This window comes from Symsagittifera roscoffensis, chromosome 1, assembly GCF_963678635.1.
Source record: "Symsagittifera roscoffensis chromosome 1, txSymRosc1.1, whole genome shotgun sequence".
Taxonomy (NCBI): Eukaryota; Metazoa; Xenacoelomorpha; order Acoela; family Convolutidae; genus Symsagittifera; species Symsagittifera roscoffensis.
The window spans coordinates 62241145-62262302 of record NC_087062.1 but is presented as its reverse complement, the minus strand read 5'-3'; the positions used below and the strand labels follow the sequence as shown (position 1 = coordinate 62262302).

Here is a 21158-nt window from a genome sequence, read left to right as displayed (position 1 = left end):
GAAAAAATTTCTCTGAATTAAAGTATGACTCACCAAGGTCATCGTACGCCATGTGCTATCTCACTGACTATTAAATTTTTTACCATAGCTTTGAACATGGTGTTCAATATCTAAAATTAAGCTCAAAAAGTAAATTGATGGCTTTTTGCCTCATAATATGCAGTACGACTCATAAAATTCATCCTAAATCAACTGCTATCAAATAAATTAAAAATTTGCAACAGAAGAAGCTGGTTACAAAATCTGATCAGTATCAGGAGCTCTGATAAAAAAAAATTACATAGCTTTGTTTTTGGCTCATTATAATTGCTATAACTTATCTAGACCCTATTAAATCTTTTGCTATCTCAAAAGTTACTAATTTTTTGACCATTACGCTATCAAAGTCAAATTTTCTCAGCAATTAAAAGTAAGTTATTCGTATTTTTTTTCGCTGAGTTCAAAGTTATTTGATTTAGTATCTCGGAAGCGCTAATTATAATGAGCCGCAGTGTTTGATGAGCGAAAGTTCGAGACTAAATAATGAACAGGAAAAAAACGAGAATAGAAAGTTGGAAGCTATCAGCAATTGACGTCTCAAAACAACTAACTCATTTGCTTCATATGTTTGATTTTGTCAGCAAAAGAGCTTTTTGTTGAAATTCAGAACTTTTTCTCAGCGCTTAAGTTTTGAGATTTTTTCGAGAAAAAAAGGGACATTTTGTTGTGACTGATTCAAAAGATTACACGATGCTATGCACAGCTCGGAGGAGAATGATAACAACCGTTTCGGAACTTTGCGATCATTCAGAAGCAAAAAAAGCTGCGGAAAACTGTGATAATTTTTTTGAGCTCTACGTAGCATAGTGTAATCTTTTCAATCAGTCCCAAAAAAAAATGTGCATTTCAACGGTAAAGATATTAGATATTTTTGTTATTGATTGCGCAAATTTTAAACTCAAAAAATAATCCTGAGAAAAATTGAAAAGTATGCGTTTAAAAGTAAGAAATTTATATAAACAGTGCAGTTCTGCTGTTAGTATATTCGAAAAAAAAATCAAGGTATTTTAAACTGTTATATTTTTTTAATCTCAGTTGATTTTGTCATTCCAATGCTGTTTGAAAATGTATCCCTGAGATAACTGCCATATCAAGCAAGAAAAAGAGTTTAACTGCTTACCCCTAATCGTGGCGTTCTGCAGCATCAAAGACACTAATCATGATACCCGACTTTAGTTTTTTAATCATGAGGTCATAAGAGATAGATCACTAACTCAGCAAAAAGGACAGGAACTTAACGATTTCAAGTTTTGCTAATCTTGGTTTCTCGGTCCCTAAAAACACTACATAAATGCTTGAGTTTTCAAAGCAATCATTCTTGGACTACAATTTTTTGAAATTGAGGTTCAAGTATTAATATTTGTTTAAATTGTTTTTGAGCTTAAAGTTTTGCTTCTGTTTAAGCAGCCTTCACTTGTTTTTGAATAATATTTAAACGTTGATAAAAAAACTGATAAAATGAAGTTCAAGAACAAGTTACGCTGCTGAAAAAATGAAAAAAAAAAACCCAAATGCACAAAAGTGAGTGGTTTTGAGACGTTAATTTCAGATAAGTTCCAATTTTTAGTTGTCCTTCATTTTCTCTTGCTTATGATTTAGTCTCAAGACTTTTTAAATATTTTCACCCATCAAACATTGGGCATCATCTTTAACACATCAGTGCTTATTAGACTTCAACCGTCAGCTGTAATTCATCCTACTAGTCAATATCTTGTAAAAATAAACAAGACTGCTCGTATCGGGGCGAAGCCCTGAAAGTTCCGACTGCCTTTTAAGGTTTATGGAGCAGTAATAACATTAAAAAATTCAATGAAATAAAACAAAATGAAAAAAAAAATTTTTTCTGAAATTTGAATTTTTTTAAATGAAAATCATCCCCCCACACGCCATTTAAAATACAAAAGGATACATTTAGCTCCTTGTAACAAACCAATTATGGCAAATAAGCTTCTTTTAACCAATTTGGAACGATTTCTAAGAAGGATTAACTCTCCGCTTACGCGTTAATAGCGAGAATTATATTGCGCGTTAATTGTCCCAAATTGGTCAAAATGGCAATCTTTAAACCCTCATAACTTTGCGAAAAATGATCACAGGTTAAATATTTTTTTTCAAATTTGAGCTCAAAACAACAAAACCTTTTGAATGATATAAAAAATTCCGTCAAAAATGGCTAGTTAAAAAGTCGAAATTTGTCTGAAGAAAAAAAAACCCACCCCGAGCACAAATATTGCGTCACTTTCGTATCGAAAGTCGGGACAGTAAAAGCTATCTTCTAGCACATTGAGGTTTCATAAATGAACTTTTGCTTTATACGCATTAGGGTGGCGTCCCTCATGCTTGAAGGACCGAATGCTTGAAATTAATTTCAACTTACTTTCAGCCAATCAGAATTGGGTATTCAAAATCTCAAAGTAAATCAAGAAAATAATTACAGGTCATTAGTGTTATTATTGACCGATAGATAACAAGCAGATAAGTTTTCAAGACTGGAAAATTCTTATGATTTTTAAATCATTAGATCTTGAAAATGATGAGAGAATCTTGAAAATTATCTGAACAGGAATGCAGTTGTAACCCGCAATTTGTAATATTTTTGATTATTTTCCACTGATTTAATACATTTTTTGACTTCGGTTTTGTGAAAGGCAGTTAGCCAATAGAAACGCTTAGCGATTTTGATTGAGTGAAATTTTTCAAGCATTCGGTCCTTCAAGCATGAGAACCCTCCCCCGCATTAGCTTCAGCTGAAAAAAAACACTGACATTTTTTTAAATTGCATTTTCAAATCTTTTCTCTAGGACTTTTTCAAGGTAATTTTGTACACGAAAATCTTTTTTGCTGATAGATTAAAAAATTAATCTTAACAATTTATTTCGATTTCAACAGCTGATTGGTAACTGTCGTGGACATTCTTTGACCATAGTACTGTTTTCTGTCGATAAGAAGCTTGTTAACTCCCCTCCAATCAAAATGAAAAGAAGGCTAAAACAACTTGATCGGTGGAGTTATAATAATAGTTTCAGGCACATGTCTAACATGAACAAAATTGTTAGCTAAAATTCAACAACTTCTCGTTTTAAAAGCAGGACACTCTTTTATCAAAAAATTATACAAAGTACAGGAAGAGTTCACAAAGAGTCGCAAGATAAAAATTCACATCATAATTTTACATATAAAACTGTAATCAAGTGATTAAAATCAACGAGTGCAATCAACTGAGAAAAAAAAATTTCTAAAATTTTTTGATAAAGACAAAAAACAACAACCAAATATTGATGCTTTAAACAGAAAGTATCCAACAATTAACAAAAATGTTTCTCTCATATTTTACTGTTCATTAAGTCAAGAATAGCGCTTCCTGCTCCAACATAATTTTTTCTTCCTGCTCTAAACATCGGCCTCCTTAAAAAACTTACTTCTTTATAGTCGGTTTAATGAAAAAAAAAGTCTTCTGGACGTATGTTTGACTTAGCAGGTAGCCACCTAAGTAAATATGATTCGAATAAGTCAGTTCAGTTTTTGTCAAAGTTTGATAATTGAAAACTTTCATATGCTTCTTGTCTGAAAAAAAACTGTTTGATCTAATTATTTATGACAACAAAAAAAGAGCTTTGAACAATTGCTTTGTCTCTACAAAATTAAAATTTTAGGCAAATTGATGCTATGTAGCTACTTCGTTTTTTCTACAAACTTTTTTTTGCTTGCAAAAACGCCATTCAGAATTTTCTTTTTTAGTAGATAATTTGAGAGTTTCCCATTTTTTGTTAATTTAGTCAACCATTCATTATTAAGATTTTCTAATTCTAGAAAAAAATTAGCAAACATTTCATAACTGGATTTTCAGATAATTTAATTGCAATCAACTTTATATCATTATATCTATGCTGAAACCATTTAGATGTAAGTTTTTCAAAACGCAAATCACCTCAACTCCGATTGCACAACTTTTATCAACTAAAACAAATCAAACTCGAAATAAATAAGATTTGTCTGAGCAAACGATGCACGTTTCAGTTTCAGTACTTATCGTTTTTAAGTATTTTTAAAATGTATTCAAATTTTTTCGGTAAAATCGTGCCTTATTTGGACGTGACTTGTTAAGCTCATGTGAAGATAAGCATAGTCATTATCGATTTTCAATGAAAAATAAGATTTGAGTTTGTAATTTTGGAGAAATAGAGCTTCTACAACTATCCTAGTTTTGGTGGCATAGTTCAATTGTTTTCTGTAAGTTTCACCAATGTTGATATTTTCAGTCAAATATTAGTGTAAGTTGTATTCGGGTGTTTTAGTTTTTTTTTGTTTTCCGCGCAAAATCAGCTACCACAAATAATCATTGGACAGTTTTGAGTTATATATCATATTGAAGAACTTTCAATCGTGATTTGAACGACATTAAAGTATTTCTAAAAGTTTTCATAGTGTAGAGAAAAATCGGTTGGATATTTTCGGTTTTTGGTCTAATTTCGAGCTAATTAGAACTAATTAATAATAATAATTGTAGTTCCTGCGAATCGCAGAGGAGCTATCAGTAAGCCTTTAACAGTCCTGTCAAGGATAGTCCATTTTTATTATCTCCCCACATTCCAGACTGTGTTATTTTGTTGAGCAATCAACGAGTGCAATCTCTAAGGTGATGAGGTTGATGAAAAATTTTGTGGATTTTATATAATTTACTATTTTTTTTTAAATATAAATAATGATACTCAGTCAGACTTGTGATCAATAGGAATAGTTTTCAAGAAAATAATCTTTTTTTAAATACCTTTCAAAATTAGTGTAAGGTCAACAAAAAAAATTTTTCCACAAAACCCTTAACAAAAAACTAAAGTCAACCAGGTTTAGAGAATGTCAGCAAAGTCTACAGCTGAAAAAAGTATATATATTTCAATCTATTTGAAAATCTACTGCAGTTCAGTTCATTCTACTCAAGGCCGTTTTTTTTTGCGTCTAGAACTTTCACGTGGTACCACTATTGCAGCCAAATTTGGTCAGGTTGTGGTAGACCTGAAGCTGGGGATCAAGTGAGAGCTTGTCCTCACACACTATCATTGCCATGGCATGGGATCGAATACACGATCTGACGATTTCAAAGTGAACGCCTTACCACTGTGCTAAGTGCCTCGAGTGCCCTAATTAGTTAAGTAGGTAGTAATTGTAATAGCTCATTTAAGCCTTATTAGAGCCGTTTTTCAGCACAATTTTGGGAATCAAAAACTTGAACATTCAGAAAATTCCCGCAAAAAAATTTGAAAAAGTTTTTGAGCTTTTTCTAATTTTTTTCCGATTGACCTAATTTACAATGACAAGACTCTCAAATATGCCTAAGCTCTAATTTTTTGTTCAGATTCTGAAAAAAAAATTAGAAAAAAAACGACAACAACTTGAGAAAACTTTGTTTTGTATTTTTTTAAAACTGTGGTCGGAACGTTCTGTGCTACTTGCGCAGTAACCGCCTATCCTTGTTTTAGTTTGTCATTTTTCGGAGGTTATTATCGAGTCTTGTTTCCTATCATTTGTCAAACCCAAACTAAAAATCAAAACAAGGTACTACAAAATACAAAAAAATTCATTTCTTCTGAGTTATTCTTTTTTCAATTGAACCTTAGGTGTTTCACTCTTTGAGTGAAAATCTGTAACTCAATTAAAATTTTAAACTTGGTTAGACTGCAAGTTTTTCAGGTTCAATTAAAATTTTGTTGTAAAACTAGCAAAAAAAATTCAATACCTATTATGTTACAGCACTTTATTGCTTCGCAACTTTCCCTGGTATACTGAAAAAAAAACCAAGATTTTTTTCGTATAATGTTTATTTTCTTTGGAATAATTATCCAGCTTCATCTAAAAGTGGAGCCTATTTTATCATATTTTCTTGCTATTTTTGGTCACTGGACCGAGAATAACAGCTGATTGCCGCATTTAAATTTTGAGTTCTCAATTTAAAAATTATTTTTGCATCAGTGATTCTTTAAAAAGCCGGCAAATTTGTCTTCAAATATGATTCAACAGCAACCATCGAGTTTGAAGACTGAAATTTTTTTGTATATCTGCGCATTTCATTCTTTTCTACACCATAATTTGATTTTAAGTTATACTAAATTTGGTCAAAAAGCTCCATGATGGTGCGAATCATTTTTTGAAAGCTGAAAAGTTATTGTTAAATTATTTTATTGCACTGCGGTTTAATCTAAACTAGTTTTCTCACAGAATCAAACAAGTATACAAGTGCCAATACAGGCAATATTAAAGAAAAAAAAACATTTTTTTTCTCCTCGATTTGTCACCTTTTTGAGGTTATTCGCGGCTTACGTTTTTTAAGTAAACACTTGTTTCCGACAAAATCAGGTACAACAAATAAATTGGGTTAACTGTAATATCATGGCATAGCAAAAAGTTTTAAGACTTGTGGCAATTGGTAAAAAAAAACACTTCCGTTCTGTCGGTTTTGCAGCACTCAATTTCTCTGAATTTTGATTGCAGAGATTAGTAGACTCCTTTCAATGCAAAAAATTTTTTAAAAAATCTTAAAATTTGATTTCGGGCCAAAAAATTGCCAGAAAAAAATAATGATGAGTCATACTAAAACTGAGGTAAAATTTTTTTCAAATATAATTTTTGATGCCGAGCAAAAGTTAGTTAAGTTTATGAAAATGATAAAAAAATTGATAATAATTGAAAAACAAGATGATGTATCTTGACCTTGATTAGTCACAAAACATATGATGAGGCAAAAGTTGACCAACGAATGTTCTTTGAAACCAGTTTTTGATGCTGAGCCTTTTTCATGTTCATTTTTATGGTAAAAAATCAAAAGGCACTGAAGCAACAGATCAAATATTTTAACCTTGATGAGTTATAATACTTATGGTGAGCCAAAATTTGAACAAAGCAACATTTGTAAACACAGTTTTTGATGTTGAGTAATTTTTATGACCTTGTCAAAATGACAAAAGTTTTTGAGATAACAAAAGACATAACAAATTTTTGATTAGTCATACTGCATATGATCAGGCAGCATCTAAGCTTTGTATGTTTTTTTTCCATAGCTGTCGGTGTTGAGCAATTTTGATATTCATGTCTCTGGTAAAAAAAATCTGTAGTTACTGAGTAAAAATTTTTACTCCTGCTCTTTTTCAAGCCCTGCCCATCCACTCAGCATCTGAAATATCCAAACACCTACTAGTAACTAAGTTGCCAAATTGGACAGAAAGGATTCAAGTTGGCTCGCCCTATTAAAGCTTAAGGCTCAACTTGTTTCAGTATATTAAACGTTTCATGTTTAACGAACTTTTTAAGCATGTTCAAGTTATAGCGTATTTTGCAATGCTGAAGTAATTTTGCTTTTTTTTTTCTTCAAAATTATGAATGCCAGTTTGATTGCAAGGCCCAATTTTAAAATTGTATCCGTGATACCAGCGTTTAAGGAGAGAAGAGATGTAATGTAAGGAGGCTGGATTCATTTTGTAATTAGCATTGTCCATTTCAGCAACTTATTCAACAAGTTTGATAATAGCAAATCTAATCTGGAGTGTTGTCACTGGTAAGCCACGGGTTGCTTAAACTGGTGAAAAATTTACCTTAAACCGTTTTTTGGAACTTTCGTGACTTTTTTAGTTTCCGAAATGTGACTTTTTTAATGATTGTGAAAAAGTTATTGACAAATTTAGCTTTCACATTTTTCATAAAATTTGAATTTCTTAACTCTATAATTGCAATAGTTTTATGGGTTTCAAGTATTGGCTCTAAATTTGACTGCTTTAAAGCTCAAAATTTTTGAGATATGCCTTTGTTATGGTTTGATAATTTTTTAATGAAATTTTTTGATTGATATTTAAAGTTCTCAAATCTACGGCGAGTCGTTATCAGAGTTCACAAATCTGGTTTTCAAATATAACTGCCCAAATGATGATGCTTTTCGAGATATGCCGTTTTCTTTGTCTTTTTTTCAACTCACTAATTTAAAAATGATGAGGTGCTGTCAAGTAAATTTGAAAAACTTAATATCTGGTTTTCAGATAAGACTGCTCAACTTTTTTTTTATTTTTTGATATATGTTTTTTTTTGATTTTTCAAAACTCTCAAAAAAATGAAACTAAAAAAAAAACAGTTCTCAAAATTTTAATTTGTTGACCCTTTATTGACCCTTAATTTGTTGACCCTGATGACAAGTTCAGTTGATTTCGAATAGAGTTGATATCAGGTTCAGCTATAGTCCGAAAAGGTATCCTTGTTCCAGCTTTTTAAAACTAAACGAAAACTAAGACTAAAAAAATTGTCAAATGGTTCTATGGCGGGGTGTTCCTAAATTATCTTAGAAACTTCAGTCCCCTAAGGACAACGGTTCAAATCTTGTCAGTCATCTTATTTGCTAGTTAATGAGCGATTTAGCCTTTCATGCTTCTATCTTATGAACTTTTAAACAAGCTATCCGTCCAACTAGCTACATTTTCATCTAGAATTCGATCCTTCCCTCCGTTCAATCATCTTTTCATCAAGCCATGCATCAATTCAACTATTTATCTATCGAACCAACTATCCATGGAATCAATAATAAAACGATACCTCAATCCGTCGATCAATCCATCCAGTGATCCTTCCAATCAGCCCTCCATTCATCAAACCATTCGTTCATCAAAACATTCATTCATCAAACCATTCATTCATTCAGACATCAAATCATTTATCCTCCAGCTATCCACTCTACCATTCCTTTAGCTAATCATTCATCAAGTCATCACTTCATATATCGAACCATTCTTTCATCCAAGCATCTGTCTAACAAGCCGTCCATCTAACCATCTAGCTAGTCATCAATCCAATCAGCTCCCCAACTATCCTGCCATTCATGCATCAACTCAATCTTTATCCATTTAACCAGCCAAACGTTCATTAAGTCATCCATCTTTTCATCAAGCCATCCAGTCATCTATCCGGCCACCTATCTATGTAGTCATCTAACGAACCAGTCATCCATCTAACCACCAATTCAACCAACTAGCCATTCATACATCCAAGCAGTTATCCATAAACTCAGCCATCACTCAAGCCATTCATTTTGTCAACCAGCTCTACTTTCAACCAGCTATCTAGCCATCTATTCGCTCATGCTTTCATCGATCCCCTTATCCCACCTCCATATTCCCAGTCACCTACTCACTCGGCCATCCATTAACCCGCCATCCATCTAGCCGTCGATTAGTCCGTTCAATCTGCGATCCAACCATCTCATCCAGTCATCAATTATCCGACAATCCTTCCGGCAAACCATTCAGACATTCAGGCCGTCATCCATGCAGCTGTTCATCATTGGTCCATCAAGCCATGCATCCATCTAGCTAATAATTCATCCCACGAATCAACGATCATCGATCTAGCCATCTATCGACGGGGTCATGCAACCAACGTGTCATCCATCCCTTTGGCGCATTCATCGATGCTCTCACCAATTCAGTCATCCATCCAACCCGTCATCCAACAATCAAACCAGTCAACCTTCGATGCAGCCATCAGTCAATCATCCATCACTCCAACCATCCATCCAATCAGCCGTCTAGTCATCCATTTAGCCATACGCCTATGCTTTCATCCCTGTATCCACCCACCCATCCTGCCTTCAATCCATCCATTTATTCATTTAGCCATACCTACAACCAACTAATCATCCATTCATCCAACCTAATTTTTTGTTAAAGATGAAAATTGACAATTTTCAGGAGCAGCTTTAGCTGCATTGGACCTGCAAGTTAAGTTTAAAGTGACTGCTAATTATAGTGGAAGCTAGTTGTAAATGTCTTCTAGGGCTTTGTAACTGCTTAGAAAATTTTATGCGTTATTATTGAAAAAGATGACAACTATACCCTTCAGTTAAAGCGCAATTATGGCTGCGCGTTTTTGATAAGCCAAGCATGTGTTAGTAGCTCGGAAGTAAGCCATTGTGTTGCCTTAGTTAACAGTAAGGGAAAAGAAAAACACTCAAAATAATTACAAGATGAATTGGTTTTATGATTGTTTTTTTTTCAGTGCAAACCCAGTTTTGATGCGGTCATGGCTTTGTAAAATATCAATGGATGCTGAGACAGTGGATCAACGACATCAATGACAACATCTTTTACATAGCTGATTGGGCAAAAAAAAAACAATGAAAGTTTCGTAATAACGGCAGCATTCTAAGACAAAGTTAAGTCTTCTGGACCATTTTGTTTTTAAAATTGATCTTAACGTTACTCCGCTTTGTAAAACAAACTTTATCATATTTGGGCATTCATATTAACTGGTTTAGTTGGTTTTTCCAAAAAGTCTACTCAGTTTTAGATTGTACTTTTATGTCATTAATTGAACTATTAAGTAGAAAAAAATTCCATTGATTTCAATAATGCATCTGCGCTATATTGTTTTGTTCAAGTTTTCTATTTATAGCAGAAAATTACAGACGTCCTTTTTGTTTTTTTAATCAATACTCATTCATCAATTCTTAATTTAAATAGGCATTGATGATATACAATGAATAGTGTCATCAGGCCCTTGATCGATCGATAATGCAAAGTAATTTTAAATTTTAATGAGCTTAATACGCGCACCAGAAAAATTTCTTTTTTTTCTGACCTGAAATACTTTATATCTAATCTAAATTTCCAGTCAGAATATTTTTATGAAATTATTGAATAAAACGGTTTTTTTTCTAAATATTTTTATCTCACATCTTAAATCTGATCAAAAAAGTAGCTAAAAATAGTCTTTTTTTTAGCTTAAGAAAAGTCTCGTGGTGTTGCTGCAAATAATTTTAGCAATCTAATGCAAAATAACACTTGATATAACAAATGTTAATTTGCATTGTACTGCAACGACTATAGTGTATACTCGAAGTATGTTTATCTCGGTGTTAATGAGCAGTCAACTGACTTATGGTTATTTTTTGCAGAAAATGTTTAACTCTTAATTAAGAAAAAATAGATTGGTCTCAGTTAAAAAATACGAGCAAATGGCTAGATAATCTATATTCTCCATTTGTAGCTAGAGAAACAGCCTCCGTTAGGTACGGGTAGCAACTAACAGACACAGAAAAACTGTTGTAGTCTGCATTAGGATTAGCTTTGTTTGAAATTTTTACTGATAATGAAAAAAAAATAATTTTTTTTTCAGAAGCACACTTCAAGATTATGGTCATTGCTTTCTTCAATGCGTGAATAAAAACTAAAACTTTTTTTAAAAGTCAGGAAATACATATGTCCTATTGACATTTTTTTACTCAGAACAATTTTATTTTTTTAATAAAGTTTTTCGACGGAATTTTTTTCCTTCCGACAGATTTTGATGCAATAAGTTCAAAACTGACAAAATAATTAATTAGAAATCATTTTTTATGACTAATGAATTGCGGAAAATTTTTGGGGCAGCACAATAGTTCCAAAGTACAACAGTGCCGAAAATCAAAATGTTGATCAACAGTGCTGAAAATTTGCTTTAAATACTGTTTTTGAATCATTTCAAATCTTTGACAAGTAAATTAATTAAAATGACGAGAAATAAAAAGTCATAAATTGCCATTTTAATTGAATTAAGTTAGCCTGTTGAAAAAAATTCCCAAGCGAATTTTCTTCTCAATTTTGCTCCAAACAAAACAGTTTTCAAGAAAATTACCATTAATTTGCAAACAACCCAAAATTTTTAAACTTCCGCAATTTTTGGTACTTTGAAAACATTTTCAGTTTCAGCACTGTTGCACTTCGGCATTGTTAAACGTACCCAGCAGAAGCAGTCCTGCTGACACTCCAGTCTAAAATGGGAAGCACATGGTTTACATCAAGTTAACATCTTCCCCCCAAAAAGGCCAAGTTAAGGGTAGGATCCCTCATGGCGAAGGACCGAACGGGCGAAAATAAACATCAGCCAATCAGATAAAAGTATTCCAAAAATTGGAAAGAAAGCGTGAAAATCTCAAACAAGATTAATGTTTCCAGGGATTGAATACTAATATTGGTCAAATATAAAACCGGAAAAATACGAAAAACTTTTAAATTGTCACTGACCGCCGGCGAATTGGAATATATTAAAATTTCTAGGGTTTCGTTAAAAAAGAAGCAGAATTTTGCTTCATTTGAATTCTCTTAGTTGTGCGACAATTGATGCATTTTTAATAAATGATTTATTATAATGACTTTCGGCTGTTTTTGTTTTCGCTCCTTCGCCCATGAGTCCTTTGCCTATGAGAGTTAATATCAAGTTTAATTTGGATCAAATTTGCTTCGCACTGCGTTAAAAATACTCAATTCTGATTGTCGGCTAATTCCATTTTGGAGCCACGTTAACTTCCTCCATATAAATGGGTTTCGATTTCGGGGTAAGATGTTAAGTTGGTCCCATGAATTTGATTATAAAAAGAAGAAAAAACAATAAAATCCCAACAAAAGATTGAAAGAACAATTCATTCATCGTATGCTGCTACTAACAAAGTATAAAACTCTTTATTTTTGGCAAAACTCGTCAGCCAGTTATGTTTACAATTGAACGTGATTAATTTACAAATAGGAACATATTATGCAATTATTACAGAAGCATCGGGTCGCCGTCGTAATATGAACATCGCATTATTTTTCAGGTTTTTTTGCTGCTGAATTTTATGACAATCGATGCCACAATACGTCAGTAGGCCGCTTAAACAACTTATCATAGGAAAGAACATTCTTAGCCGCGTACCATTTAGAGTTTTTGTTTTGACGGACAACCGGGCTGGCCTTGTAACCCATTTCTTTCATCTGCTCAATGAATTTCATGACGATTTCTCCTTCTTCCTTGGTACCGTCTCGCATTTTTGACCTAAACATTTTTTTATACCTCTATGTAAAATCAATAGAAAACCAACAAAAATAGCCTGTTTACATCAGAAGGCCAAACTAATTGTTGTGCCCTAGCATGCGGATTCCTCAACAAGGCATTCTTGGATTCCACGGCGGATTCCTTTCTCCAGCAGCAAAAATATGCGAGATTCATATCATAGGTTGCGGAACTCATAAGCAAGCCGTTATATCTATGCGAAGCCAATATATTACTGCCAATATATTGTTATTAAATATATTGGCAATAAATACAAAACAATTTTTTAGAACAAAAAACATTTATTTAATCAGAACAATTATTGTTCAAGGACACGCTTCCAGCACTGACGAAATTGGTTTCGGATTGACTTAAATTGATTTTAAATAGATCTAACTTGAATTTTAAATCGATTTAATTGGATGATTCTTGGAAATTTTGGACCGATTTAATTGTCTGCAAACTATTTTCAATCGATTTGGATGGATTTTCTGGCTCTTTAAAATCCATCTGAATCTCACATAAATCCATCTGAATCTTGCTAAAATCCATTGAAATCGGTTTTGTAGTTTTTGTAAATACCCCTGAGCAGATCGATTTAGGTGTCTGTCTACAAAATCCACTTTCCAATCGATTTAAATCAATATGTTTGCTAACACACCAAAAAAAATATCGTATTTAAAAATTCATTGAAATATACCATTCTCGACTTTTTGATTAATAACACGCGTGCCAGATTATGCAGAATTCAGGAAAATTATCCTCATTAATCAGATTTTGAACTCAAAAGTATGTTATAAAATTAGAGAAAATCATTTTCGTGAAACAGATTATCGACAAAAAAAACTTTATATACCATCAAGAAAAGGGTTAAAATAATTCAATTTGAGCTCAAAAATTTCAATTGAAAATTTTTAAAAAATTGTCATTGTAAATCAGATTTTTGGCAAAAACTTTTGTTAAAAACAAAAAATGGTTAGCAATGATCAGAATTTAGGCTCGAAAAATTGAAGTGAAAGCAAAAAGAAACATTTTTAAAAATCAGATTTTGGGCAAAACCCATTTAACAAATCCGGAAAATAATCAATATAAGTCAGAATTTGAGCTCAGAAACATGCAATGAAATCATAGATAATGATTATTATAAGTCAAACTTTATGCCAAAAATCTATGTAGCAAATCAAGAAAATGGTCCATATGAATCAGATTTTGGGCTCAAAAAAAGAAATGAAGTCATAGAAAAACATCCTTGTAACTCAGATTATGGGCAAAAACCTGTGTAACAAATCCAGGAAATGGTCAACACAAACAGATTTTGAGCTCAAAAACAGGCAATGAGATCATAAAAATCATCATTACCAGTCAAATTATGATGAAAATCTATGTCACATATTAAAAAAACGGTCGAAATGAATCAAATTTTGTCAAATTATGAGCTCAAATCTATGCAACCAAATCATAGAATCATCATTGCAAGTCAAGTTTTGGGCAAAATCATACGTAACAAATCAAAAACTGATCCATTTAAATAAAATTTTGAGCTCAAATTTACGCATTGAAATCAAAGTAAATCACTATTGTAATTCTGGTTATTTATGGGCAAAAACCTACGTAAAAAATTTTAAAAATGATCCACAAAAATCACATTTTGAGCTCAAAAAAAACGAAATCAAATCATAGAAAAATACCATTGACAATCAGTTTATGGGCTAAAACATATGTACCAATTTAAAATCTTGTCAAAAAAAAAACAAATTTTGTGCTCAAAAACACCAATGAAACATTTAAAAACGTCTCTGTAAATCAGATTTTTGACAAAAAATTTCTGAAAAATATAACAAAATGCTCCACATAAATCAGTTTTGAGCTCAAAAAATGCCATGAAATCATAGAAACTCATTATTTTGAAGCAGGTTATAGGCAAAAGTCTTAAAAAATGGTCGAAATCAATCAAATTTTGTCAAACTTTGAGCTCAAATATATGCAACAAATATAACAAATCAACAAAATGGTTTAAAGAAGTCAGATTTCGAGCTCAAAACTAAGCAACAAAATCATAGAAATTTATCAATGTAAATCAGATTAAAGGCAAAAACCCCTGTAACAAATCAAGAAAATGGTTCGCGTAATTCCAATTTAAAGCTCCAAAATACCCAATGAAATCATTGAAGATCATCTTTGTCAGTCAGATTTTGGGTAAAAACCTAAGCAACAATTCAAGAAAATGGTCGAAATAAATCAAATTTTGAGCTCAAAAAGATGCAAAAAAATTGTAAAAAATCAGCTTTGTAAATGAGATTTTGGGCAAAATCTATGCAACAAATCAAAAAAATGCACAATAAAATCCAGATATTGAGCTCGAAAATATGCATGGATTCCTTTTTAATTGTTTTAGAGCAGTTAAAGGTCTATGGATTTTTTTTATGGACTCAATTGGGGTCACTAAATCTGTTCTTCTAATTTTGATTTCAATCATTCAATCAGATTCACGCAAAATGATCAAGTTTTGAAAGTAGTATACTTACAAGTTTTGTGCCGGGTAACAGAACAGATCTCCAGTCTAAATTTTAGCGACTATCATACTTGTATAGGAGTGCTTCAAGTTAGAATAATTTATGTTAAAAAAATCAATTGAAATCGATTTAAAATTAGTTGGGATCAATCTTTTGTGGCTTAGATTTCAGTTTTATTTGGATCGATTTGAAATTGATCCAAATCAATCAGAATTTTTCTTTGTAATCAACGCTCTTTTTAAAAGCTTGAATTGATCTCAGTTTGATTTAGGCGCTAATTTCAAATATATTTTATTCAGCTTACTTTACACAGTTACAGTAACTTGGTTACATTCAATTTCAACGGACAATTTTTTTGCTTGTAAATATGAATGAATAATTGTCCAGTTATATTTTTTGTCGATATATAACTAAAACTTCATATAGCATACTTATTTTTACCAATGAAATAAAAAAATATATTTACAGCCCTAATATGCAGTGGTTAAATTTGTCGTGGAAACCAAATTTGTAAGAGGGATTCGCGCTTTGTTGTAGAACCCACATTTTGATTGAAAACCAGATTTCGTTTCCAGAATTTAGTAACATGCAGTTTCATTTTAAACGCCGTATCCATTGCTAACAGGTTTGAGTCAATTTGAGCCAATGAACAAGAGCAAAGAACTTGAGCAAAACTTGAATAAAATACTATGCATAAAATATAAAATGAATTAACGTAGTACTCCTTTTAAATTTCAGCTCTTTTTGTGTGTCTGGCTTTTTGATTGTTGCTTAAATTGTACAATTGGTCTGAACTTGGTTATTACGTTGAGATTAACGATATATTTGCACCAATTAGAAGTTTTTTTGGATTGTTATTCCTGAAGTAATCCTATTAACTGCAAAAAAACTATAGTTACTTTAATGATATCTCAAATGCTCACTGACACATCAATAATGAGAATACTGTGACCCGCAATAGTGATAACTGCAATCAATCTTTTTTTAAAAGTTCAAAAGTGTTGATGTTAAATGCAAACGTTCACGTTCTCAAAGCTTGAGAACGCTAGCCTCCAGACCTTACAAAGCTAAAAAAACTTTTTGAAAACTCGATGCTTGTTGTATTACTACAAATTATATCGAGGATTGAAGTTCAAAATTATTGAAACATTTGTCTTTGAATTCCTCAGACAATAATTCAGTCCTGGCTGTTTAATTCCGCATTGACCAAAAAAGCTAATCACACAATTCTAATCACACAAGACTCCGTTTTTTGGCAGGCGGCACTTTTTTAGGACGTGTACAAACATTTTTGCATTTTGATGTTTTTTGGTGCATATTGTGGTCCTTTAAAAAATTTTCAGTGTTTTTTTAATTGCCCTGGGCATTGAACGATTAATTTCAAAGTTTTCTTCAAGAAAGTGTTTCATTAATTAAATTCATAGAATTTGTTTGTAAAACGTATCTAAATTCAGGTCAATAACAATGCATATTACACTATTCTGATTACCCTTCTTTGCCACTTGTGTTCCTTTACGACCACAGCCAGAAACAAAACTAAAAAAAAAACAAGCAAAATGAGTATTTTATTTATTAAAAAATGCGAGTAATGTACTTCATGTATGAAATAACATTAATCATGGATCTTTCGTGCAATTTTCTCCTTTTATGGATTTGTATGGAAGATGTCGATTCAGCGTTTTTCAATCTTTTGAAAATTTATGAATAGCTTTTTTTGTCAACTGGACTGTTACTATTGATCTTTTTCAGTCTTTTGGTGAAAAAATTGATCTGGTAAACTTTCGTTCCTCATTCTACTGGATCGTTAAATAAACAAAGTTTGTCTTTCCCGTGACGAGGTTGTATTTTTACTATTAGACGTATGTGACCAAGTTTTTTCAAGCTCTCCCAATCAAATTTGGGAATTTTTAGACGGTAGCAACCGATATTTGGTATATCCAGATTTTGCGAGCCGAGATTGTCCACGCGGCGCCTGCGAAGAAAAACTAAGCCTGTCCGTTGCAATTTCCTCGATTTTCGCACTTTTTTACTACAATTTTAACAAACTATATATTTTTCAACTCAATTTATGCAAGCCGTCCAACAGTTTTTTTGCTATACATTTTAGCTACATGTTTTTCAATACAAAAGGTGCTTTTCAATTAAATTCATTTATTATTATGTGATATTTTTGCCCGTTTTTGAAAATTGAAGATTGCTCCTTCGAGATATCAAGTCCTCAAAAATAAGTAGTCTGCACCTTGTGCTTGCTTACGACCACAGCCAAAAAACAATTATCTAACCAACAAAAATAAATAAGCTAATGAATATTTGGTTTATAGAAAAAACGCAAATTTCTGACTTATGGATTTGTATGGAAATTGTCGGTTCAGCATTCTTCTATGGTTTGAAAATTTGTGAAAGTTTTCCCGACTATTGCATTTTTCTTAAAAATCTTTTTAAAAATTTATATAATTTTTTAAATCAACTTATGCTAGCCAATCAACAGGTTTTGCTATAAATTTTAGCTACACGTTTTTCAATACAAAAAAAACTTGATCAGATTGTATGGTTTTTCTTGACTACTTAGACCATGACGGTTTTTGTTCAAATTATACTGTGACTAATTTTTAGACTATTGCAACTAAAATCCAGACAATTGCGACAGAAATGCCAATTATTTAGAATTAGCCCTTGACAAAAACTTTTGCTGGAGCGAATTTGAAAGATTTGAAATAAATCGTTGACGTCAATGTGGGTTATAAAATTTAACAATTTTCGGGAAAGTAAAAAATTCAACAAATTCGAACCATTTGTCTTCTATTGAAGTCAATTTTTTTCAGATTTGTTAAAATTGTTTTCCTAGATTAGTCTTTATTCAAAACGCTACCTAGAACCAGGATAACTGGTAGCTGTGCAAGTAGCACACAATGTTTTGACCATATTCCTTTAAGAAAATTTGCACTGTTGTTAAAGTTTTTTGAGAAAACTTCCTGCCAGGGAAGTGCCAAATAAAGCTTTCAAAATTAGTTTTCATTTGAAAAAATTATTATTTTTTCCGCCTAAATGGCCAATCTTCCCTGAATTTCTAATCTTCCGCAAAATCTAAAAATTCCAATACGTTCATTCTTTGTTAGGAAATTGTTTTAATAAAATTATAATGCCGTTCCAATCATGACTAAATGCTTTTTAATATGATATCCCACTCAACCCAGTCCAATGATTATTTGTGGTACCCGATTTTGCGTGAACAACCGAACAACCAAAAGCAAAGAAGCTAAAACACACCCGAATACATTTTTTTTGTCATTTTCAATGGCCGAAACAATAAGCATCTGCTATATCTAGGTTCAGGCGCGGATGTAGGAATTTCTCGAGGGGAGGGGGGGGGCTATGAAAATGTAGAAAATTCTAACATACGTTTTTATACACTATTAACAACTTGGCGAATTCTATTAATCATTTTTTTTAACTTTCTAGTTTTGATTCATTTTCGTACTGCTCGGGTTATTCGGGTGGTTTATAAAGTATCTGGTTTTTAATTGGGTCGGTTTATACACAACCAGAAAATACCATACATACGACCTTTTTGTTAATATTCCTTAAAAAACAGGAAAAGCCGGTTCCTGTGCAGCTAGCATAGAATATTCCGACGCTAACAACGCAAGTGTAAAGTTTCGAAAATCCAAAACATGAAAATCGTTTTTTGAATCTTTTTAACAAATTCGCTAAGAAATTCTGCTGTTTAGTGTTGTTGGTAAACTTGGTATAATTTAGTCTGAAAAACAGCCAATAGCTTCAATTTGAACCATCGTTTGACCCCCTGTGAGATTTCTATGAGGTAGTCGAAATTGGGTTTAAAAATCCATACTTTCTACCGGTCTCTTTCAGTGGCAAGCTCGGAACATAAACCTTTTAATAAGCAAATCTTACTGAATAACGTGGAACTCCATCTGGATGACGGCAATGTCGATTTCTCTGAAAAGTTTCAGACCTCCAAGAATCGCTTTAGCTTCGGAGCCTTCTATGTCTATTTTCAGTATTGCCTGCTTGACATTGTCCTTCTTGAGAATTGGAAGTAAGTTGTCCAAAACTGCTACATTAACCCCATCCTAAATAAAAATTGATAAATAGCTTTTTATTCAACTTTCGAGTTAAATTGAAAAAAAATTGTAGTTAAGTGGAGACATAATCAGGCATGGATTCAATATTTTTTCGAAGAGGGAGGAAGGACTGGGAGGGGGTGGCAGATTGAAGATTTTCAAAAAAAAATCCCGAAAATTTTCAATTTTTTAAATTGATCAAAATGATTTTCTCAGCTCTTGTGAAAACTTTTGAAAAACATTTTGATAATTTTGTCTTTTTAGGCACTTTTTGGGAAGGCTATGACAGAAAAATTGCGTTTTCAGCGTGCATTCTTTGTAAAAATTAGTATGTATTATCGCCAAGGCTTCTTTTAAAAATTTTAGGGCTATTCCGCCGAAAATGGACGTTGTAGGATCGGTGATCCTAATACGATTTCGGCAAAATAAGAACTGAACGTAGAAAGTATTACAATGAGACTTGCACGCAGTATGGTAAGGCTAATAGTAAGCTGAGCGTAAGATTGAATAGTATTTAAGTTAAGTAGTACAGCAAACAATGGGTCGAGTTAAAAATAGTTCTAGTGTGGTAAAATTCGTCACTCCTATGCCAGATAATGAAATTTGACAAAGTCGGCGAACCCCCCCCCCCCCCCCCCAAATGGGAACTAAGAAAGCTAGAGTTATGAAACTCAGAATAGCGGTACCAGAGATGATTTGACCCGAGCAGAAAAAAAACGGGACCCCTCAGACCCTTGAGGGCAAGTGATAACGGTCCCCGGAAGTGTAAATGGCCCTATCAGAACTCGGATACTAGCAGCGGTATTGGGCTCAAATTTTAAAATGTTGTATGCCTAGTTAAGGGAAGCTTAAATTCGAAACCCCAGACCCCTAGGGCCCCACTTCCGGTTTTATGCCCTAAGTAAACAAACCCACCCTTAACATCCGGAAAACGTTTCCCGGCCTCCAATGAACTTGGTGAGATGATAGGTAGTGGTAAAACACACATTTAAAGTTTGAACAGTTTCCAACGGTTTGATTGGAAGCTATTAGCACTTGAAAAAACACCCCCTTAGACCGGAAATAGGCAATTTACGCAAAATAATGAGAGGTCGCATAATGATTTTCTTGCGGCAAAAGACATGAAATACCAACCCCGAAAAAAAGAGCTCCTTGTGATTGAAACTTCTCCGGCGGCTGCCTCCGGTGTTAATAGCTTTTTTCCAGTAAAAGTGAAAATGGACCTTAGAAATGGGATAACTTGTGAAGTATTAATGGGACATGAATGGAATTTGGTAGTTAGGACCTCCATGAGGTTTTAAACCCAAATGTCGAAGTTTTACCTCGGATGACCCCGGGTGACCTTAAGTTGACCTTTAAGGTTTTGATCCCAAAATTGCATAGAAAACCCCAAGGTTAATACAGGTAGGTGGCGTGTTCCTCAGTCCAAACCCTTTGGAAAAATGAACCAGTCACCTTGCTAATAATTGGGAGGAAACTTATCTATTGAAAATTGAAGCAGAAGCTGATAGCCATCTAGTTTTCACATTGCAACCTTGGAGTAGTAGAAGTAATTCGAAGTCGAATTGGTAAACATTGTGTTCAGTTCACTTTGGCAAATGATCTGTTAATAGCAATTCAATTAGACTAAAGAAAAGTTGTCCCAGAGGAAAATGATTGTAACGGGACCGCGGCATGAGAATTCAGTCTTCTAAAAAATATGAACGGACGG

General features: G+C 32.7%; 2 protein-coding genes across 7 annotated transcripts in view; one reads left to right on the top strand and one right to left on the bottom strand.

The window, feature by feature from the left end:
* LOC134846936 (zinc finger FYVE domain-containing protein 1-like) overlaps nt 1-21158 on the top strand; it is a 436861-nt gene that overhangs the window by 88877 nt on the left and 326826 nt on the right. The window lies entirely within an intron of this gene.
* Nucleotides 12381-21158, bottom strand: part of LOC134846996 (uncharacterized) — a 42050-nt gene continuing 33272 nt past the window's right edge. For all 6 annotated transcript variants that reach the window (XM_063864492.1, XM_063864499.1, XM_063864505.1 and 3 more), the window contains 2 exons: nt 19278-19456; nt 12381-12855 (listed from right to left, as the gene is read on the bottom strand). In XM_063864492.1, the coding sequence (XP_063720562.1) occupies nt 12657-12855; nt 19278-19456 (378 nt within the window). In that variant the 3' untranslated portion in view covers nt 12381-12656. The remainder of the gene's footprint in view (nt 12856-19277; nt 19457-21158) is intronic.